At 36.5% G+C, this 24,064-nt stretch overlaps 1 protein-coding gene across 3 annotated transcripts in view; it reads left to right on the top strand.

Annotated features, from left to right (window-relative positions):
* The first annotated feature begins 286 nt into the window (after nt 1-286).
* Nucleotides 287-24,064, top strand: part of LOC131162238 (UDP-rhamnose/UDP-galactose transporter 6) — a 29,705-nt gene continuing 5,927 nt past the window's right edge. Inside the window, exons 1-5 of one of the 3 annotated variants that reach the window (XM_058118510.1) lie at nt 287-763; nt 2,035-2,252; nt 9,991-10,175; nt 10,258-10,458; nt 10,667-10,828. In XM_058118510.1, the coding sequence (XP_057974493.1) occupies nt 2,123-2,252; nt 9,991-10,175; nt 10,258-10,458; nt 10,667-10,828 (678 nt within the window). In that variant the 5' untranslated portion in view covers nt 287-763; nt 2,035-2,122. Of the gene's footprint in view, nt 764-2,031; nt 2,253-9,990; nt 10,176-10,257; nt 10,459-10,666; nt 10,829-24,064 lie in introns of all 3 variants that reach the window. The other 2 variants (XM_058118511.1, XM_058118512.1) reach the window with 2 other exon arrangements.

Consider the following 24,064-nt stretch of genomic DNA (forward strand, 5'->3'; position numbering starts at 1 on the left):
ATATGTATTTATACTAATTTTAGCTGTACAGAGGTTTTAGAAAAATTTCTCAAATATCTCTGTACCATACCGCAGAGGCAACCCATTAATCATTCCAACTCATAAAATAATAAATTACAAGTTCAAAAAGTTGATCAATTTACTTTTTTTGTATACTTGTTTCATTTAATATGAGCCACATATTACAACAAATATTGTTCAAAATTGAAATCAAAATACAAAAAAAAAAAAAAAAATCTATTGAGGGCAAATAAAACCTCCCCAAGGCCCCGGGGGGGGGGGGGTTGGTGGTGGGTGGCTGGGTTACAATAAACAAGTTTTCAGATGAGCCTTCCCAATATAATGTCGAAAGGGAATTCTGTTTCCATTAAGCTCACTGTGAAAAGCGCCGTTGAAGTGTGGCCGCGTGGGATACAAAGTATTTCTGTTAGAATAAAAAATAAATCAATACAGAATGTCATTAAAGCTCTCCACGAGGCCTTCGTTCACCAACTGAATTTCTATCTCTCTCTCTCCAAATCTCGTGGATGCGAAACGAAGGAAACGAACAGAAGCACCAGCGCAAACACGAAGCTAAAGCTGCAACTCCTATCCTCTCTTTAATGCTGGAAACACCAGGCGCTGTTGCGGTTACGCTTTCGCTCAGGCCTTAACGTTTCTTCAATTTCCTCTGTCTATCCCTCTCATTCGACAGAGCTAAGAGACAACACAATCAGGAGATCTCTCCTTGTTCCACTCCACTCGTTACTTTCATGCTCCAACGGTACGTCTCGGAATTATCCAATCATTTTCATTTTTAGCGCTGATTTGCCTTCAGTGATCGGTCAAATTTCTGTGATTTACTTGGAGTCAACGGTCCGGTGGTAGATTTGTATTGCCGGAATATGTGAATTTTGATGTGATCTAGTTGAATTAGGTGTTGGTATATAGATCTGGGGAGACGTAGTCTGGTTATGCCACAATTGTGAAATTTTATGCGTGTTTGAATGCTCGATCTGAAATACCGTTGCTTGGTATGATAAACAATGACAGCTTGGGGTGTGGATTCTGAGATATTTTGCAAATTGAGCTTTTGGAGATAATTAATTTGGCGCTTTACGGCTGCGTATATATCGTCGTTTGAAGTTTGTAAATTTTGGAGTTTGTCGAATTTCTTTTAGCTCGTCATTAAAATTCAATGGAATCCTTGCAGATGCCAGAACGCTTTTGTAATTGTAGATTGAAATTGGGTTCACTTATATATATATATATATCGTTTAGTTCGTCATAAAAAATTGATCTCAATTCCAGCTGTCGCAATCGAGTAAAAGACTCTGCCAATGAGTAACTTTTACTATGTTTGCTGTAAAAGAGTCAAGGTTGTGTTTAAAATACAGCCAATATGCCGCTCTTTTTTGTAATTATAAATTATTAAATTTTTCTTTGAAGGAGTTTTTTTGAAAAATATCAGTCAGTTGACGAGCCTGATGTTAACTTATGCCGTATGCATTACTATATATCTACCATCTTTCTAATTGTAGCATGTACTAGACATAAAGCAAAGATCCAATTCTGAAAAAAAGATACGAAGAAAAAGAGGGATTTGATTTGTTGTGAGTTTGAAGTGTCATTCCATTTGTTGATTAGTATTGCACCCATTAACAAAAATCTTTCAGAAAGTTAAACGTGATTAGGCTGTTTTTAGGTCCAAAATAGTGTTGCTTTCATTTTGTAGCTTTATTGACTTCTAGAGAAACATTTCTATTTTCAAAGCTGTTGGAATTGCCAATTCTTCTCAGTTTGATTTGAAAATTTTGAATTTGTATAAAAGATTTCCACTTTTTTTTTTTTTGGAAGTTTTTGGTAGAACAGATAGTTATTTTCTATATTGATTTTACTTTCGTTTGGTGCAATGGTTAATAACGACCCTGACAATTTTTTGGTGTTATAATGCTTTCATGATTGCAACCCATGGTTTTGATTAGTTGATAGCTGTGCAATTCTGATATATTCTGAATTTATGTATTTTTTTTGAACTTCTCGTTGCTGAAGCAGTGAAAATTTATAGGGAGCTCTAAGGATTGCTTTATGGATGCTGAGGCCTGAAATTTTTTAGCAGCAAGTTATAAGAAATAAATAAAAAATGGCTCCAGCAAGCAAGGCTGATAAGAAGGCTGCAGTAGATGCAGCCGCATGGATGTTCAACGTCGTCACTTCAGTTGGGATTATCATCGTCAATAAAGCCTTAATGGCTACATATGGCTTTAGTTTCGGTCAGTTATTGCTCATTGTACTGTTCAATTTATTTGTTATTATTATTTTTTAAGATTGATTCCTCTCCTTCAAACTTATGGTCCAAATAGCAACCTAATAGTGGGGGGAGGGTGAGAGGTTGAGTTGATTTTAAATTTTATTTTTAAAAATTGAACTCTAATAACCCAAGCAAAATTAATTATACTAACAATTACAGTTTGATTAATGCGTTACAATTAAAAGGGGGGAGAGAGAGAGGGAAGAGACGATCACTTATAGTGGGCTTGGTTAGGAACTGTCTATGTCCACTCTTTAAGGACCCCCAATGATTTTCACTAAACGCCTTCATCTTCGCGGTGAAGATCAAGTCAAAGGACATTAACTCCTCCACAAACCACCAAGCGAATGCTCTTTGCTAGTTACTTAGCCTTGCACACTGCAAAGACCAACAGCCCTCACAAGTTTTCTCACTCATGAATAATAGTTATACACAATAAAGAAGAAAAAATCAGCTTACAATTTCAGTATGGAAATTTATCCTTCAAGGTCTACACCAAATTCTAAAAACAGTTTAGTCAGGATTATGCTATAAGGGAGATATACCCAGGGATTATGATAGAATGAATCCATTTGATGCATTACAACGTTAGGCAGGTTATGTTTTGCTATCCCAGGTATGCCATAGATGTTGGCGCCCTCTTTGGTCACACATTCCATGTGGCCTTTGCGCGGGCTGAAAAATTTTCATTTTTACCTACCATATGATGAAGGATTTTGTGTTCAGACAGTTGACTGGCCACCAAAGGGGTCTTGCAGGGAAATTTCATCTTGCCAGCAAAAAACAGTAGGAAAGCCAATTTGTTAAAATTTGTGGTTCAGGGCAGGACCATGCATGGAAAATTTTAGAATAGATCCAATCAGAATCGTATCACCAGAGATAGATTTATCCTCCACAAAATATTTGAGAGCAACTTGGCGGCCACTGTTATGCTCAGTAAGCCACTCAAGGGTGTCAAAGATCTGATTTATGGACTAAGAGAACTTTGTTTTTACCAAAGGGGTAGTCTCACACCTTGTTTAGTTGACATTGTTCAGGAAGTAGCCAATGTGAGAGGATTGGAGACGGACACAAGGCATTCCAGATTCACACTTCTTGCAAGAGTCGGTGTTGAGGCAGCCACAGATGGAAGATGTAGGTGGTATTCATTGTGTTGCCTTAAGGAAGAGGAAATATGGGTGGAGAGCCATGGGTTCATGCTCTTAATGTCAATGGAGGTGGAGCCTTGTTCTTGTAGGCATGGTGAGAGGTGTGGGCGGAGTGACGGAGGTTTTATCAAGAAGTGGCCATGGCAAGAGCAAGTAGAAGGAAGGAGGAGGCACGCAGCAGCTCTTGGTGGTGAAGGCCAAAGCATGGTGGTAATGGAGATGAAAAATTGCGTGGAGGACAGAGGTGAGGGTGGTTATTCAGCTGTAGAGAGGCGAGAGAGACTGAGAGGGAAAGATATGAGTAGGCAATGGAGCGTCAATTAGGTCATGTGCTGGGGAGTGGGCATTGCCTCAAGGAAGCCAACAGGTTGGGTAAATGAGATTAGGGTAGGGCTAGGGAAGGTAGAAGGGAAAGAAGAGGGGAGAGAAAACAAAGTAGAAAGGGTAAGAAAAGTGGGGATATGTGTTTGGATCATCTAGCTCTTTCAAGATGATCCAATTTTGTTAGGTAGATTGTGGGCTGTATTGGTCCAAATAAGCCTTATTTTTTATACAATTTTTTTTTTTCAAATGTAGCAAATTTGAGCAATTTAAGTGAGAAAAAAATTGAGCAAGTGCAGGCTGAATTAAGGATACATTTTAAAGGCTTTTGCTAAAAATCTTATGTTGTCAAAAAAAATTAAATAAAAAATAAAAATAAATGAGAATGATTGCTGAAACAGTTTTTATTTGAGAGGCCCAATCATGAGATCATTAACCATCCTCATCAGCAGACTTTGCTGTTTCCTCTTGTGTGGAGCACATGCAAGATATGGTATTATGGAGAAATGGATGAGGAATGAAGAGGACTATACACAAGGCAAAACAAAATAAGATAACAACATTTAAGTTTGCAGAATTATCCAACTGGGTTACAGCTTTTCATATTAAGTTGAAATTTACAGGAATTTTCAGCAGATAAAGGTTTGTGAAGTATATAAGCAAATTGAGCATTAGTCTTAACAAACTCTAAATGAATGTCACCTATGAAATGGTATCAAATTTCCATCTGTTCTGTGCATGAGTGTTGAACATGGTTTTCTGTTAGGCTGATTGCACCAGGGTCTTGTGATGGAGATGTGGATTGTCATACAAAACAAATCACACACACCAAATGCTGGACGACTTATTTGGCTTTCCGAGGTGAAAGTTGCTATTAATTTTTCTTTTCTACTAAACCAAGAGAGCAAGGGTTATTCAAGAAATTAGGATGACACACTTGTGCTGTAGAGCTTCATGTAAACTATTTTTGATCTTTTTCCAATTTCAATTATGAGCTCATCAGTGTTTACATGAGTTTTTTTTTCGGATAGAAAAAAGAAATTCATTAAAAACATAAAGAGATAGAAAATTACATAGTGGAGAATAATTAATCCTAGTAAATATAAAAAATAAAAATAGAAAAACAAAAACAATTACATGAATTTCCAATCCCGCTGAAGGTCAAATAACAATATTCCTTGAAGAAAACCCAAAGAATGACTCCAAAGAAGCCAAAAACATAACTTTATCCCAAAGAACAGGTAAGGGATTTGTTCCTTGCATTCCTTTCAATATACGGAGCTCAAAACAGAGAAAAAAGAGCACAACTCCATGGGATTATTCCTTTCTTGCTCCTGCCCAAAACCTGTGCACTGCACCAGTGAAAGAAACATTAACAGTTTACGGCATCACCAAAGTTTCCTCAAAAACAGAAAATAGATAAACTCAAAGCTGCTTAGCCACCCTACAATAAAGAAACAAGTGGTCACTATTCTCATTTGCCTCAAAACACATAGTAAAATATTAGGATTGTGTATCCTTGTGTTTTGATTTATCGGAGCAATATTTCTTCAATAGGTCTTTTATGTACTTTAATTGAATGGTCTAATCTTGGTTTGCTATATTTGTAGCTCGAGGAAATACATTAACTCTCTAATCAAGCTCATTTGAACACGTTCTGCATATTGTTATGTAATTCAGTACACAACTTCATTAGTAGCTCTGAAGAGTGAAGACTATTCCTCTACATACACTTGCAATTCAAGCAATGTGAAACTTTTCAAACAATATGAAGCTTCAAACACTTTGAAAACATTGTTGTGTGATTATGGTTTCCAAAATTGGGAGGTTGTTCCACAGACTTCTACCAACATGTTACCATTTTAGAAAGACACTTTAACTTTGATTCGAAAATGTTTTAAATCTTTTAAGCCTTTTAAGCATACAACAGCTAAATTGCTAATACCATACTAATGGCCTTAACTAAAGCAATGAGAGTAAATATTTCTCCAAAATCTACATCTTGAGAGTACACTTGAGCTACTAATCTAGCTTTGTTTCTATATAATTCTAGATCCATTTGGTTCCTTAATACCCATTTGGTTCAAATTGCGGAACGATCTGTGCCTAGGTACTAATTTATTATTATTATTATTTTGATCAATAATAAGAAACTTTATTAGTTGGGCATCAACTGGATGCCAACCCAAGGTACAAAAAGCCAACCACTCTGAAGAGTGTCACACACATCAAAGATTACATTATGATCTTTCACAATTTGCCCACTGTGCCAGCTTCAAACATTAGCAATCCACTGCTCTTTGAAAATCTGAAGTGGAGTTGTTGAATCTTTGAAAGCTCTTTTATTTCTTTCTTACCAAGCACACCAAAAGATGGTGAGAGGAACCTTTGTGGCTCTAGTGCCTTTCCAGGCCCAAAGCTCGCTTCCCACAGAATTTGCTGTTATGCACTAATGTCCAATCAAGGACAGAGCCATGTTCCACAAATTTCTTGTCCAGGGGCAGTGGAGAAGGATGTGGTTGACTGATTCTGCATCAGCTATACAAATTAAACACCTGTTGGTTATGGTTAGGCCCCTTTTCTGCAGGTTGTTCAGTGTTAGTATTTTTCCATACGTTGACTCCCAAACAAAAAAGGTGAGCTTTGAAGGGGCTTCTGTCTTCCAAATATGAATCCAAGGGGAGTTGTTGCAATTTGTTCCCATTAGAGAGAGCTTCTAGTAAAACGATCTGACAGTGAAGACACCATTTCTCTCCAAAGTCCATTTTGGTTCGTTGGGGATGTTTTGGGACTGGAAATTATAGAGATTGCTGAAAAATTCAGAGAGTGCATGTAGTTCCCAATCTACCACATTCCTAGTAAAGGGAATATTCCAGAAGATCCCCTGATTTGATATTTGGAGATGATGGCTGAGGAGGGCGTCCTTGTCACAAGACAAGCTGTAAGTGGAAGGAAATGTGTCTTTAAGATTCCTGCCATGCCAAATATCGTGCCAAAAGTAAACGTTGGTCCCATTCCCCACTTGAAGTCAAATATAGGGGAAAAATCATCCCATCCTTTCTTGATAAATTTCCAAACCCCCACTCTTTAAGGTCCTTTATTAGTATTTGTTATCCATTTGTTGTGCTTGAGCCCATATTTAGAAGCTATGTTTCCCAACCCAAAGTGGTATTTGTTCTTCATGGATTTATTGAAAGTGTGGTGGCAACTTATTATGTTAGAATTGGTTATGATGTCAAAATTGATTTAATTGTGAAGAGAACTTATTATGTTAAAATTGATTTAATTCTTCTTGCATGGCCATTAACCAGTTTTCATCACATTCGGCCTCTTGCCCTCTTCAAAGTTTTTAGGTTCAATTAGTTAGACAAATGCTACATTAGCCTGAAATTTCTTGAGGTTCTAGTTTGACATCTATATGTAATAGCACACAAATGACACGGGTTTTAATGTCCATGCATAGTTATGTTGGAAATGATTTAATTCTTCTTGCGTGGTTATTAACCAATTTTTGTAAGATCCAGCCTCTTTAAAGTTCTTGGGTTCAATTAGGGAGACAAAGACTACATTAGCTTAGAAATTTCTTGTAGAAGTTCTTTACCTAAGGATGGATTACCATTGATGAAATGTTTGCGGGGCCTGCTGGGTGTACCTGTATTCCTTTGATATTTATTTACCTGCCACCTTGGTTTCCTGGTAGAGAAGCTTTACTCCCTTTCATTTTGTGATTCATTGAAGGCCTAATTCCTTTTTCCTTCCTTCGTTCCACTTTATCATCAGAAGACTTATCTATATTAATGTAAGAGTTGGTTTTTCATAAAAAAGTAATGTGCATTGATTTTTCCACTGCAAGAGTCATTTTGTTGAATGCAAAATAAGCTTTACGACTCAAAGAGTAACCCAAGAATATAGCATCATTGGACTTTGCATGCTAGATAGCCTTATGAAAACTTGCCAAAACAGTTATGAAGTCATACAATTAGGATTTATTTAAGTGTGTTCTCATGATTAAGTTAGTAGGGACATGATAAACAAATATTTAGATTATGCAAGTAAAACCTCAATTTCATCAAAGTCTAGATTAAGTTTTCAAAGTGTAGACTACCTAAAATTACTGTGAGCAAAAACATGTTTGACCTCACCAAAATTAATTCAGAGGCACAATCACCAAACATAAAATCTTTTTTATGTCATTATTTCTAAAAAAAATAAATTATTTTCTTTAGTGCAAACGATACTTTCAGCTAGTTGTTGCTTATGTTTAAAATTTATGCACGTAATGAACATCAAATTAATTATTTTAATTGCAAATAGTCACTTTTTTTGGTGTTTAATTGTCCCTAAATGGAAAGATATTGATGGGAGAAATGCATAAGCTATATGCATTGAAGTATTTACATAATGATTGCATTGGAACAAAGTATCATATACTTTGCGGTTTGTGGGCTTGCAATTAGTCTGCAATTACTTTCCTTTGTCACTGCCTGTGTTACTATGTTTTCCTATATTTTCCTCGTTGCCTCTTCAAAGAGGAAGCATATTTGTGTTCTTGACAACCATCGCATCACTATCAAATTTATGGCAGTCATGATCCTAAATAGAATCAATTAGTGGTCTTCAGGATCAAACAGAGAACTTTAAGATTTTACAAAATGAAAATCAGTGACACAAATAAGAAATATGCTAATTCTAATTTTTTTTTCATCTAACTCCCTTCAGTCAATTTTTTTGAGAGCTTCTCTTTTTCCTTCTTTCCCTTTTGGAATTTGGACACATGCCTGGATGGCTAAGTTCACATGTACATGTAAAGTCAAGACTTCAATTTGGACTTTAGCTATTAATAGGATTAATAATGACGCCTTGGGTCTCAAAAGTGCTGACTTTATTCTTTTCGGATAGCAAGGTGGCTTTATAACAATTGTTTGCTACTTTTGGTGAGTTGAGGGGTTTCTCTATTTACTGTTGGGATTTTATGAATGAAAGTGAAGTGTCAGGGTGTTGGAAAGAGAAGCCAAAGGAGGATACTGTGGCACAGATGTGCGATTTTTCAATTGTTTGGATGCTTGGAAGTGAAGAGATGAAAGGATGTTTTAAGATCATTTTGTGCCTAGGAATTTGCTTGCAATTAGTTATTTCCTTGCTTGTCTTCAGCTTTAGCTTCAGGCCTTTATGCTTACATTTCTTAAATGAAATAAAAAACTTGGCTAGGAGATTGATGGAAGAATATGGCAAGGTCACTGCCTTGTTTAACATTACAAACTGTCTTGTTGGAATAATTATTGCCTTCCATCTGATTTTTGCTTCTCTCTTAGCAAAGTAGGCTTAAATCGAACTTATAGCTTGCTACAAGCTGGCTAAAAATTGCAGTCACACGTTTCCCCTAGAACAGAGAGAGTAAGGCTCCCTATTCAGTTCTCAGAGGGTGAGTGGTTCGAAGGGTATTTAGATTGCTAGTGAAATATTTTCATCATGAAGAAAGGATTCATTGGTGCTGAACTTCTTTTCACATTGCACTTGCTTGCAAGTGATTTTTTTGAGCTCTAGAGACACATTGCTCCAATAGGTATTGCTTTTTTTGTTTGTTTGAGAAAATTTGATTCAATTAGAAGATAAGATCCATTTTTGAAAAAATCTTAATAGGATAAGTGGGACTTATTGTCGGAGGGCATAATAAGTATTCTTTTGGAAGAAAGGAAATTTGATTAAAAAAGTGTGCATTTATTTATAGCTGCAAACATTAAAAATATGCGTTTATTCTTTTATATTTTGTCTCCTTTTCACACTATTCTCATGCAATGCCATAAAATGTGTGCCTTGCCAACTACAGACATATAGGAACTCCGGGTCATAATAGTAAGCACATACCATCCAAGTAGTTGAACACACCTCACAATTCACATCCCTCATCTTAGTCTAGCTTGACACATATTGCATGCCAAACAACATCCATATGTTTATCAATCTGAAGCATTGTAATTTGTGGAGAAATCTAACAAGTGGGATTATAAGAAGTAAATAAGCACATTAAAAGTTTGACCAAATGAAAATTATGACAATAAAAGAACTAGAATTTACAATAAAAAGATCTTCATGATGTATGGTAATTTATGAAGGAAATGTGAGTGAAATTGATATTACTTTATATTTATTTTATGGAGAGTTTTAATGCTAATTGGTTTATTTCTAAGCATGAGTATGTTTTTAACTTTTGATTATGATAATTTCTTGCAGCTACAACATTAACCGGTTTGCATTTTGCCACCACAACCTTGATGACGGTTGTTCTTAGGTGGCTGGGATACATTCAAGCTTCACACTTACCTTTATCAGAGCTTCTGAAATTTGTCCTCTTTGCTAACTTCTCTATAGTGGGGATGAATGTCAGTCTAATGTGGAACTCAGTCGGATTCTATCAGGTAAATTCTGATCTGCTTCAAGTTTTTGCTTTCTTGTTATTGCAATAATTTTGAAGCTACATATTTTCTCATTAACTGTCAGATTGCAAAGCTAAGCATGATCCCTGTTTCCTGCTTTTTGGAAGTTGTTTTGGACAAGATTCGATATTCAAGAGACACAAAGCTCAGCATATTAGTTGTTCTCCTTGGTGTTGCTGTCTGCACTGTCACTGATGTGAGTGTAAACACCAGAGGTTTTATTGCTGCGTTTATTGCAGTCTGGAGCACTTCTATGCAGCAGTATGTAAGTTGTTTGTTCCTTTCTCTGTGTGTTTATGTTGTAGTGTATATTATGAATTTCAAGGAGTTTATAATGTTGCAATTTAGGACAGTTGATTCATCACGTATAGTTGCTTCCTGGAGTTGCCTGAACTGCCAATTTCTCTTAAAATTTATCTTGATTGTATAAAGTGTTGTTTAATTTCTTTGAACCTTTTATTTTGTTTCTGCAGTATGTGCATTTTCTACAACGGAAGTATTCACTTGGTTCTTTCAATCTATTGGGGCACACCGCACCTGCCCAAGCTGCATCTCTGCTGTTATTAGGCCCCTTTTTGGATTATTGGTTGACAAACAAAAGAGTTGACATGTTTGATTATAATATAGCATCTGTGGTAAGTTTCATACTTCTTGCCAGTGATTGTTGTCCTCTTTGTCATTATCCCTGCACAGCTTTGATCACATGTTTATATACATGGAGCTTAGCAAATATGCATGTGGGTACATGTGAATTTCTTTGTGATTGTGGATGTTGGCTTTATCTTGTGTGTTTGCATCATACTGCTCTTGTAAAGGCACATGTAACTTTTCTCTTTGCACAATTTCACTTGTAAAGGATTAAATGCACAGTGTCTTTTTTCATGTGCTTGGATTCTGCTTGTCAGCCAAAAATTGCCCTTGAAAATTCATTTATAACTATTTAAATATCTTCCTCTGTAGTTTACAAGTGCAAATTTTTGTGCTAGAACATTTTCCTCCTAATGTAGAATTTAACCGCCAAAAAGAGAACTATAACCAGCAAATTGCAGGAACCTAGCAGCGACCTAGAAATGATTCTAACAACCAATCTTTAAAAGGCATTTTTGCCCCACAAAAGATATAGAAAGTTTGAATGCACTTGGGTTCTGATTGTCAGCAAAACATTTACACTTGAAAATTCATACCATTAGATGTCTTCCTCATAGTTTCCAAATGCAAATTTTTGCTTGCACCCTTTCCTCCAAAGGTAGAATTTAACCACCAGAAAAGGGAACTGTTACCAACAAACTGCTGGAACATGGCTGGGACCTAGAAATGACTCCAACGACCAATCTTCAAAAGGAATTTTTGCCCCAAAAAATCAATAAGCTAGATAATATTCTTCTATTATCCTCCTATACATCCCAAACACAGTTGTACTGCTCTTAATGACTTCTTCAAGAGCCTGAAAGTGGTTGTTATATATTATTATTTCTTACTTAATCTATGATTACCTGATCTTCCAAATGTATAATCATCAAAATTAGGCTTATGATTTCCAATAGCTAGGGAGAACCCAAGCAACTGTAGGGGTGTTTCTTCTTTGAATACAATGAAGATGCAAATCAGAAACCATCATGAAAAGAATTTTTGAAGTGCTTAGAAAGAGAAGCCTGGTAGCAACTAGCAAGGCATTCGTTGTTTTTTTACTTTTTTCAGTCAGCGGCAACACTTGAAGTTGGTTTAGCACATCTAAGTTATTGTGCTTAGAAAGAGAGGCTCGTAGCAAGGCACTTCTTGTTTTTTAGTCAGTGGCGACACTGGAAGTTGTTTTAGCGCTCTAGGTTATTCTGTAGGATGATCCTTCATATCCATTACATTTAATTGATTTGTTGTCGGGGTGATTTTTTAAAATGAGTTTATGATAAGGCTTAATAAGGGATTGTTTGGAACCACTTATAAAAAGGTACTTTTCTGCTAAAATACTTATCTGAAAAAGTACTTATCTAAAAAGTAGTCTGGGATTACTTATTATAAGTATTTTTTTCAAAAAAGTACTTTTTTTCAGATTTTCTTTTTAAAAAGATAATATATTCTTAAAAAAAAGTAGTTTGGAGTACTTTTTGAAATAATTTACTTATTTAAGTGTAAAGTGTAAACCAAACACTACTTATTGACACAAGTACTTATAAAAAAGTACTTAATTTTAAAGACGTTCCAAACAAGCTTAATGGTCTTGCTAGCTGCTATTCTGTCTGAGATCATTAAATTTTGAACTTGCAGTACCAAATTTCCTTCTCAGATTTTATACTTCTGTTAATTCTGGACTGAGTCGCAATCTCTAGTTTGTTCCCAATTAATCTACCTTGATGTTGTGCCATGGAAGTTTTGGCAAAATGGTTGGGCTAATTTAGATGCATAGCCGGCCGTTACTTCTATTTAAAATTGATCTATTTACCACACTAGTCCATACACAGTGTACATGGAGTCGTGTATATCCTGATACAAACAACAAATATACATGCAATTAAAATTTAATAATTCTGTGTCAATTTTTTTTTTTTTGTAACAAGGATCAGATTATTTCCAAATTGAGTCTTGTGGAAGCAGAGGAATTATTATTATTATTATTATTATTGTTATTGTTATTGTTATTATTTTTATGGAGTCTACATGTAGCACTTTGTATTGGTGATCTTAGTTGCAAACTAATGACTTTGCATTGGACTTGAATTTGATTTGACATTGAGTTAGAATAAAAGTTTGGTTATATTTGGTTAATGATATAAGTTTATAACCTAATATAAAATGGAATTTTCAGAGAGTTGAAATTTGAGTAACTGAAGAAGGGTATTTTGGTCCATTGAAAAAGTGTGAAACACTCCTAAATACACATGCTTTTAAATGTAGAGAGAGAGAGAGAGTTGAAATTTGAGTAAATAAAGAAGGGTATTTTTGTCCAAATAAAAATGTGTAAAAAACTCCTAGCTCTACATGTGCTTTTATATATAGTGTAGATATTTTGAGAAAGTATTATTAAAATGTCAAATAAAATATCTTAGAAGCTGATGGGAATTATTAAAAGGTTCACATCTACTGTATCTTGTGCCCCAGTTGTCCATTGAGGTGTTACTGAGTTTGTTGTGAGCAAGAAAACTTAAAAGGATGTTGAGATTTGTTGTCTTGATCTCCATTGATTTGTTGCAAGTAAGCACTTGTAATATGTTTTGGATACAATAGGAGGGGTACATCCTCCCCAAACATTTAGCTACTTTCTTCCAATTTCCTTTTTAAAATTTTTGGGAAGGGTCTCTTCTACACGCTTTCTATTTGGTTTCAGTGAGCTGCCAAGGTCCTATCTTCAAATGACTCTACTTTGAATTGTTAGTTGGAGTTGACGGTGATTTTGATCATTTCATCATATATTTAAGTTGAAACTTTCAGGTGCCGTTTGGCTTGTGAGATCCTTCAGGATAGGCATCACACATTCCTGAGTTTTGTCTTGCCTGGGATGTGCGTGCTGGTACTCTAATATTTTTTGGGAATGAAGGATTCCATAAAACATGGGAATCCCATTCTAATGTAGCGTGCAAACAAGATCAATTTTTCTTTCCTAATTATATTTCACTTCTTTTATTTAGGGTATTTTTATTAGGGTCATATCTTTAAGATTCTAGGATATTATTATTTAGGAAGCAATATTAGAGGTATTATTATTTAGGAAACTGGCACTTAAATTTATTTTAGGTTTCTTAAATTCATTTCCTTATCTTTCAAGCATTGTAGGCCTATAAACACCCCTATTATTAGTTCTTGGGGAGATTGGAGTTGAGAATTGAAATAGTTGGGCATTGATCCTGCAGCAACTGGTATCAGAGCACTCTGATCTAACCTGGCTGTCAGTGTTTTAGGCAGGGTTCACGATTTTAACTTTGATAAGGCGTGATATACATTGTTGGCCTACAACCTAACAGCTTAAGCTTTTAGGTAAAATGGGACTCTAACATGGTGCCATAGCCATGGTTGTTTGGTGGTCCTGGGTTCTAGTCTTGTTGCCTGCTATTATGTGGTGTTAAAAATTATTATATTCCCTGTAATGAGTGTTATTTATTGTTTGTTTATATCTCTCCATGTTCCGTCAAGTTGCACATGTGTGGGAGTGTTAAGGCCTGATATACATTGCTGGCTCACAACTTAACAGCTTAGGCTTTTAGGTCAAGTGGTAATCTAACATAACTCAAATCGCCACTACTGTCAGTGTTTGACAGGGTTTACTGCAGTTTTTAACTCAAAGTTGCAGGGTTTGCAATTTCTACTTAAATCACCTTGCATTGCCCTCTGCCACTTCTCTGTTAGATCCATTTTTTTATGACTGCTGAAGGATTATTGTTGTTCTTGTTATTATTTATTTATTTATTTAAATTCTGCACTCCAACTTTGCTCAGCCCCGCAAGTGGCCCTAATCATACCAATTACATCAGATCTGAACCCAAAAAAAATGGAAAAAAAAAAATGCAGTCCAAAACCCACAAACCCTCACGAACTTGGAAACCCTAGCTCATATGACATGTGGCCTAGATTCCCATAAGTTTATGCTTCTCACAGTCCCTGCATTCTCTCATCCTTGTTTTTGGTTACCCTCCAAATTCAGCGTGAATCAAGTCTGGCTCAAAATTCTGTCTGATTTGCCTTTGTCGTCTACTGTGCAGCTGTCATCATTAGAAGGCTTGCTGGATTGAAGGTCCTTGCATTCTTCCGGAAACTTCTCTTCTATCTCCATTATCCGTGATATAGGACAGCAACTGAAATCAGAAATATAGAGAGAATTGATAGAATTATGGGGAGAGAATTATAGAGGAGAAGAAAGAAGGAAGGTGCTGCAGGACAGCACTGAGAACAGAAGAAGTTAGAGGCAGAATAGAGAGTTAAGGAAGACAGACGGAGAAAGACAGACCAGAGATGGCAGAACAGAACAGAGATGAGGAGGAGGAAGAAGAAAGGAGGAGGAGGAAGGAGAGGGAAGGCTGCATGTGAGAGAGAGAGATAGAGAGACTGAAAGTACAATCTGATTCAAAACAACAATAAACTCTTCCATACAATACAGAATTACACTATTTACACACCTAATAGTAGAACTAACACAAATAATTACAAGACGACTCCACTAAAATAGAAAATTACAAAACAACCACAAAGTACTTAAAATATACAAAAATAACCCTACATTAACTAAAATTCTAAAATATCTAAACTTACTAATTGAAAACAAAATCCTTGATTCTAAATCTTCAAACAAAATATGGTCACCTAGAATAATTTGAAAATTTTCCATCAAACTCCGTGTTAGAGAAAAATCAACCTCGAGTCTTACAATGGCGTGGCAAGAGTAGGGAATGTGCATCAATGAACCATTGAACTTGCAATTTCACATTGTCCTTTTTCAACTCACATGCAAACACCAACAACAAATTATTGCGATTCTCCTCAAGATTCCCAATCTCGATGAAGTTGATAGGAGGAGAAGCATCACACTTTTGGTAGATGATTCAAGGCTTGGGGTCTATGTGTCACAAGCTTATCACAAGATTCAACAATTTGATCCTCTAAAAAGCATGAATTTGTTTTGAATTGAATTCCCAATTTTAGCGTTGAATTTGTTGCCTGCTCTTGGGATTCTTGTAGAACTTGAACGTGTTGTTCCATTTTATTTGCTTGCCTTTCAAGGATGGGATCATGTGATACCATCTTACACAATCAATGGAGCTTGCATTTCACATTAATAATCCATGACAACCATAAATTCAGGGTTACCTGCAATTTCCTCTATTTTTTTTTTTGTGATTGGTGTAGTCTATAATAACAACAACAACATCAATCAGGCCATAACAGCAAGAATTTCTATTTCATCATTCATAGGCTGTTTTGACAATTCAGATTCACTTGCAATTTCCTATTTTCTGTGATCATATTCCATAACAATTTCTGTTTCATGCTTGATAGTCTGTTTTGAGATTGGAGGTTCATTTCTCAATAAAAAACTCTTTCTTCTCTCTTGATGAAAGATGATCTCATCAATTATCTTCTACCAAGTTAACAAGTTATGACAAAAGAATACGAGTACAGTATCTAGAAAAAAAGCGTATTCTTCAGGAATTGAGTGTGACTGATAGATTAGCTGAGGGGTCTCTTTTAGAAAACATAGCCAGTAGACGAGTTCAATTTTGCAAGGGCTTTGAATAATTTGTTTTAAGGGAAGAGATGAGTTGAGAGTGAAAATCTAGAATGAATTGGATGAAGGATGAAGATTGTAGAGACTTTTCCATAGGGTGGTGAGTGGTAGGAGAAGAAGGATTTTTATTGAAGAGTTAGAGGATGATAGGGGAGTGGTTACTAGGGATCCTAATGGTATTGCAGGTTTGATTACTGATTTTATCGGAACCTTCTTTCAAAGGAGGACGAGGGAAGGGCTATGGTTGTGGGGTTGGATTGGTGCCCTACAAAGTGGATTGCTTAGAGTGATTTTTTAAGAGGAGGGGATTAAGAGTGCAGTTAGGAGATTAAAAGTGCAGTTTTTGAGTGCCGTGGTGCCTTATGGAGATTGTATGATTAGAGTAAAAAACGTATGCTACTTAGCTTGGTAACTAACATTTGTAAGATTTTCTTTAGTGTTATGGCTGCAGTCCTGGAGTATTTTATTTCTCTTAGTCAGAGCACTTTAATGGTCATAGACATTCATGATGCTGCTTCGATAGCCAATGAGGTGGTTGAAGTCTCGGTTTGTAGGAAAAATAGGGTCTGGTGTTGAAATTGGACTGCGAGAAATAATATGATTGGGTGAAGTTGACTTTGTTGGCCAAGGTTATGGATAGAAAGGTTTTGGTTTGAGATGGAGGAAATGGATTCAGTGATGTCAATTTTCAATTTTCTTAGTGAATGGTGCGGCTAAGTCTTTGGTTTCTTGCATTTAGAGGTCTAAAACAGGGGGATCCCCTTTTTCTTTTTGTTTTTACTGTTGTGGCTGATGCAATTGATAAGAGGAGTTGGCAGAGCTTGGAGGATTTGACCATATTGCATCTTCAGTTTGCACATGATACAAGTCTTTTTCCTTCAGAAAATTTGGGTTGCTTCTCTAATTTGATGACCATCTTGCGGGTGTTTGGAAAAAATTGGGGTTGAGAATTAACTTTTCTGAAAGTGAAATAGTGGGTCTAGGTATTAATATGGACCTTTTGCTAGGCTAGCAGTCTGTGTCGTTTTGAGTTGGTCGATCACCTAATTGAGTGTACCCTTGAGGAGTAACCTTACTGCTCACTCATTCTGGGACCTTGTTTTTGACATTGTGATGAGGAGATTGGATTGGTGGAAAGGAGCGTTCTTAACTTAAAAATCATTGGTAACAAAAAGAATTTCAAAAGTTGATTCTGTTTTAATCTTGTTGAAAGGATATCTGCTAGAATCCATACTTGGACTCACAAATACTCATCATACACTGGCAGAATTCAGCTGATTAAATCAATACTGCGGACTTTATTTTGGATATTGGGCTTCTGTTCTATATCCAGTTTTTGCTGAGCTTGAAAGGAAGTTTAAAAGTTGTAGGGATAGGCAATGATCAGAACTCCCATAGTTTCAAACTTAAATGGGAGCATGTTTGTGTGCCTCCAGAGGAAGGTGGTATTGGTTTAAGGCTGTTAACAGAATGAAGTACCGTAACTGCAGTTAAGCTAATATGGAATCTGCTATCCTCAAAGCAATTCCTATGGGTTGTATGGATTCATGCTTATAGGTTAAAAAGCAGAAGTTCTTGAGAGATCAATGCTCCAGCAGGAACCTCATGGACTTGGAAGTAGATTTTGAAAATATAGACAGCAAGCTTATCCTTCCATAAAGCATAAAATTGGAAATGGTAGAGCAAATTAATTATTTTTTGATAACTGGCTCTGCAATAGCCTAGTTATATCATGCTATGGTAACCATTTGCCTGCTGAGTTTGATAAGTCCTGCTAGTTCAACAGTCAGTTCAATCACAAAAGATTCACACACAGCTAAAGTGGAGGATCTCAGAAATGATATAAACTCTACACCAAATGGAGAAATGGAGGATAGTGCCCACTGAACTTCATCATCTAACGGTCAGTTTTCTTTTGGAAGTGCATGAAAGGCTTTAAGGAGTAAGAGGGATTCTGTCAACTGGGCAAAATCACTAAACACTTCTTATTGCTTGGTTGGCTATCTTGAATAGGCCAGCTACACTTGAAAAACTTGACAAATGGGGCAAAATATCTGATGCACAATGGAAGACCTGTGGCTGAAGTGATGAAACAAGAAATCATCTTTTTTTCAACTGTTCGACACATTTGAACAAATCTACGAATTAGTCAGTTCTGAATTTAGTATTCAAAGAGCTTCTAAATGCTGGGAAGGCAATCTGAGATGGTTCTCCGATCTAGGAATTTCTGCTTATGATGGGATATGCAGAACTTATGTGGGCAACGACAGTAATTCATTGCTGGAAAGCAAGATTTAATTTTTGTTTCAATAAACTTAAATTTCTCTAGAGGTGATTGTGAAGCAGATAATTATGGATGTTAGACTAAGATGCACTGGTCATAAATCTTCAGATTCTACCATGTTCAACGGAGATAATAAAAAGAGGATATATTGAAGATTTATTTGTACTTCTTTGAATTCTTGAGATGTTCAGATATGTACCGTGTTCTGCCTAAGTTCCTGCTAATTGATAGATTGAGCTTAATTCTTCCTAGAAAAGAATCCTTATGGGAATGGTGCAGCAGGTAGAGAAGATAAGGGGTTTTTGTGGTTGGTGTTTTTGCACAAGCTAGAGACCATCTTGTAGATTGGGTGACTGAGTTAATCTACAAGAGCGGGAGGCTTGGGTTGAGGAATCTACAAGAGTGGGAGGCTCGGGTTGAGGTAATTTGGTTGCCCAAAAACATCTATTTGATGGGTGAATATTTATGGTGCTTTTCTAATGTCGAAGTATAAAGTTGGTAATGGGGATAGAATTTGTTTTCAGGAGCACCATTGGTGGGGCAGGCACCTTTGGCTCTTGCATATATTAATCTTTTTTGGTCATCAGATCTTCAAGAAATCCCAATTTCTGGGTTACTATTTTTGCGAGAGGATGGGCATTCTTGGTTTTTCCAATTTAGGAGAAATCTTAATGAGGAAGAGAGAGAGAGTAATGAGTTGGCACTCGTGACCAACGTGTGCTTGGTTCTTTTCATGTTCATTTGGGAGTGATAAAATTACTTGGAGCTTAGCTCCTTTTGGGGAATTCTCTTGCAAGCCATTTTTTTTTTTTACTTACCTGACTCATGATCCTATGTTGCTGCTTTGCTCAGGGCCCATTTTCTGTGTACTATTTGACTTGGAAAGCTAAAGGCCTGTTTAGTTGTGGGAAACAATTTTCACTTCCCCCTCTTAGTTTTCCAAAGATTACAAAAGAGCTAGCTAATTTTTCATTTTTAGAACATTTGTATGCAAAAAATGAAAAAAAGGTAGAAAGTTTTGATATCATTTGCTTTTGGAAATAGTTTTATTTTTTCATTTCTATTTTTTCAAATAATTACAAAAATGCCACTTTTTTTTCCCAATTTTTTGAACTTGTATAAAAAAAGTTGGAAAACATCTTTATTATTTTATAGATTTCTAAGTTTTTGGAAGCATGGAATTTGGATTTGGATATGTGTGGATTATGTGACAAAATATAGTATACAATTGTCTTGAGTTTCTCCAAATCCATACAAATCCAAATCAACAACAATAATAGCAAGAAGCCAAGCCTTGAGTCTCCATTGGGTGGAGTTGGCTGCATGAATACTTTCCACCAATAAACACAATCATGGGCAATTTCCTTTGATAAATTTAGAGATATTAAATCTTACTCATTATCTCATTTCAAATTATTTTAGGTCTATCCCTACCCCTTCTACTGCTCCTCACAATAACTAGCTTACTCCTCACTAGCGTACTATTTCACCTACGTTGCAGATGCACAAACCATCTGAATTGTTCCTCCCTTGTCTTATTTTCTATAGGAGCTATGCTAACTTACTGCAAATAATGTTTTAAAAGGCGAAGGCGTAAAACAAGGGGTTTTACCCTCCGCGAGGCGAGGAGTAAGCATTTTGGGACTGCTTTTTTTTGTTTTTAAATATTTAATTAATAAAATCAATTTATATATAGTAAAAAAATGTGAAAAAATTTAGAATAATGGAGAAAAAAAATAATTTTTATATATCATATAGGCGCAACGGTAAGATTGTTGCCGTGTGATTTGGAGGTCACGGGTTCGAGGCGTGGAAATAGCTTCTTGGAAAAATGTAAGGTAAGGTTGCGTACTATAGACCCATTGTGGTCCGCCCCTTCCCCAGACCCTGCATATGCGGGACTTTGTGCACCATGCTGTCCTTTTATACATGCCAATTTTAGCTAACAAACTCAAACAATACATGTAAAAAAATAAGCATGAGCCATAACATTACAAAAATAAGAGAAAAAGCCAAAGTAAAACATCAATATGTCTCATCATCCAAGTTTCTAGGAATCTAAGTCTAAATCTACAAAGTTTAGAGGGAACTATCAAGGTCTTCATCAAAGTCCTCATCTTCATCAAACTCATCTATAGTAGGAGTTCTCCCACTTATAAATTCCCCCTCTCCCACTTCAATATCATCGTCTTCCTCAATTGTGACCAATGTTGGCCTCTTGCCTTTGTCTTGAGTGCCTAGATATTCAATAAAGCTATAGGTTAGGAGGTAGGAGAAATGGAGAATTATAAATTAGTAGATTAAAAAATGACTATTGATATATATTATATGTACTCAAGTTCTCACAATAGTCACTAATTGTTCTTTTGTTAGGAATTATAGAATACGAGCTACCAGAAGCTTGTGTTGCTTGAGCATCATCTCCTTCAAAAGCTACCATGAGCAAAGCTCTAATAGCATCAACTTCTAGGAGTTTTCATCATCAAACCAAGAAGTATCTTGTGGGAGGATAGGTTATTCCTTCTCAGTGATCCATTCATCATCTGAAGCTACTTCCGCCACCAATATTGGATCATAATTAGAGCTCTCTCCCTCAGTTTGGTGTTGTACTTCACGTAAACTAGACCATTCAATCTCTTGTGCTCTAATCTATTCCTCCTTTTTGTATGAATCTACAATTGAGTTTAAGCCATTTAAATTTTTAGATATTAGAAGATATTTTCATATTTGAGTGAAACGATAATAACATGGCTTTTGTACAAATTAAGAACCTGCTCAAATGTGCTCCAATTCCTCTCACATCCTCTAGGATAGTAGCATTACATGTCAGGCTAAAAACACGAATAGCAAACTTCGTCAATTCTAGTTTATTTGTCCCAAAACGCTTCCACCACAATCAACTACAAAAGAAAAACACATATTTAAGTTCCGAGTTATAAGAAGAAACAAGGATAGAGTACTACTAATTAACTAATTTTTATTGAAGTATTATTTTTACGCGAGCTTCTCAACATTCTAGAGTCAATAGCCACTCGAGTCCCAAAATCCCCTTGTGCATTATCAAACAAATCCAATTGGATGTCTGCAGCTAGCCTGTCCTCATATCTCAACAGTCTATCCATGCATTCAAATAGTCCTTTCTTCACTTCTTCACAATCAGAGAGGTTCTCCTTATAATGCAATTGGGGATTTAGATTATATCTTGCAGCATGTAAAGGGTGATGGAGTCCATTTATCATCTATTTTTCTCCAAATGGGTCTATACTTCTTGGCATTTCTAGAAAAAATTGCAGCAAATCTTTCCTTTGCCGAATCCATCAACTCGTAGAGAAACCCTATGGCTGGTCTTTCCTCAGAATCAACTTCCCTTAAAACATGCACAAGAGGGACTACACTCTTGGTAACATAAGCCACGCAAGGCCAAGAATGTCGGTCAAATAAAACTATTGAGCGAGTACTTATACCTTCATGCATTTTTGCATATGTAGAAGTGCACCACATCTCCGAAGAGAACGTAGATTGAAGGTCTCACATTTGTTTGTAAATGCTTTGAAGTTTCAAAAATGCAGTAGCAAAGTGCGTCATTGTAGGGTGGATGAGTTCTTTGTTGTTGGTGCAATGCTTCGTCATCATTGCAAGTACATAGAAATGATCATAAATGAATTTGACAACTTGCTTAGCTTTTAGGATTGTGGTTGCATGGATCTTCAATTTTGTAATATCCTTCAACATGAGATCCAAACAATGTGCTGCAAATGGAGTCCAATAGAGCTTCTCCCTCTTTTCCATAAGCTTCTTTCCACCATTTATCATGTTCTTCGCATTATTAGTTATCACCTGCACAACATTCTCCTCACCAACTTCCTCAACCACCTCATCCATATACTTGAACATCAAATCACCATTTTCTATAGAATCAGAAGCATCAATGGATTTTAAAAACCATGTACTAGCATGACTATTCACAAGGAAATTAACCAAGACCCTTGAACACCCATTAGTCCATCCATCAACCCTGATAGAACATCCATATTCCTTCCAAGTTTTTTTGTGCTCTTTCAACATGCCATCAATGTCTTTCACTTCTTCTTTAAGGATCCATGTCCTCATCTTTTGCATAGATGGAGGCTTGAAACTTGGCCTGTAATTAGCAATACCGTCCACCATAACATGCCAATATATGTCATCCATCAAATTAAATAGTAGAGCATCGTTGAACACACAACGGCCAACTTTCCTACACACTTCATTTCTTTCTTCCTTCTTCCATTTTGAGTTCAGAGTGGATTGTTTGGTCAGTGAAGATGAAAACTTATCCATTGGACATCTAGCCCTAGGATTAAGGCCAATCCCACAGTTCTGTTGCTCAATATCTCTAACTGATGGAGACGTAGCACTCTGAGTCCCTCCTCCTCAACCCATCCCAATCTTTTCAAGAAGATCATTTCTTTTACACTTCTCTTCTTGGAATTTTTCAAGAGCGATCTTGCACTCATCTCGCACGTTTTAAGGAACTTTTGGGCAAGGTTTCATTCCCTTCCTTGTACTTGCCAAATGATATTTAAATCTTGTGATAGTCCAACAACAAGTTTGATCACAAAATTTGCATCTAAAATATTTTTCTCCATCGACTTCTTTTATGTATATCCAAACAAAATCTTTTTTCTGCCTCTTTGACTCACCTTCAGACATGTTTTTGTTTATTGAATAGGAAAAATCAGTAGCTGCTGAAACAAATCAAAAGTAGCTGCAGCTACCTCGAATTTTAGAGACATTGGTAGAGAGTCTCGTGGGAGTCTACTACGAACAACACTGGAGAGGGCGAGAGTTGAGTACTTGAATTAGTTCGAGCAAAGACCTCAGATTGAGAAGAGATCTCGAAGTAGAGAGGTTGTAGGGGGTTGCAGAGAGAGACAAGAGGCTATAGAGGGTCGCTGGAGAGAGACAAGAGGTTTGAATGGGTCGTTGGAGAGAGATGAGACGTCGGAAGGGGTCGTTGGAGGCAAATCTTAGGTTGGAAGGGGCTGTCGACTCGTCGGAGAGAGACGAGAAGATGGAGGAGTCTTCAAAGTCAGACGCAAGCTTCGAAAGAGACGAGAGCTCCGAAGGGGTCGTTGGAGATAGACGATACCTCAAAAGGAGTCGTTGACTTGTCGGAGAGAGACGAGAAGCTGAAGGAGTGTTCGAAGTCATACGCAAGCTTGGAAAGAGAAGAGAGCTCTAAAGGGGTCGTCAGAGAGAGACGATACGTCGGAAGGAGTTGTCGGCTCGTCAGAGATGGATGAGAAGCTGGAGGAATCGTCGGAGAGATACAGAAGCTTGGAGGAAAGAAGCTTTGTCGAGAGAGGGGGTTTTGATGCTCCTGTTAGGCTGTTGCTT

Source organism: Malania oleifera, chromosome 8 (assembly GCF_029873635.1).
Source record: "Malania oleifera isolate guangnan ecotype guangnan chromosome 8, ASM2987363v1, whole genome shotgun sequence".
Taxonomy (NCBI): Eukaryota; Viridiplantae; Streptophyta; class Magnoliopsida; order Santalales; family Ximeniaceae; genus Malania; species Malania oleifera.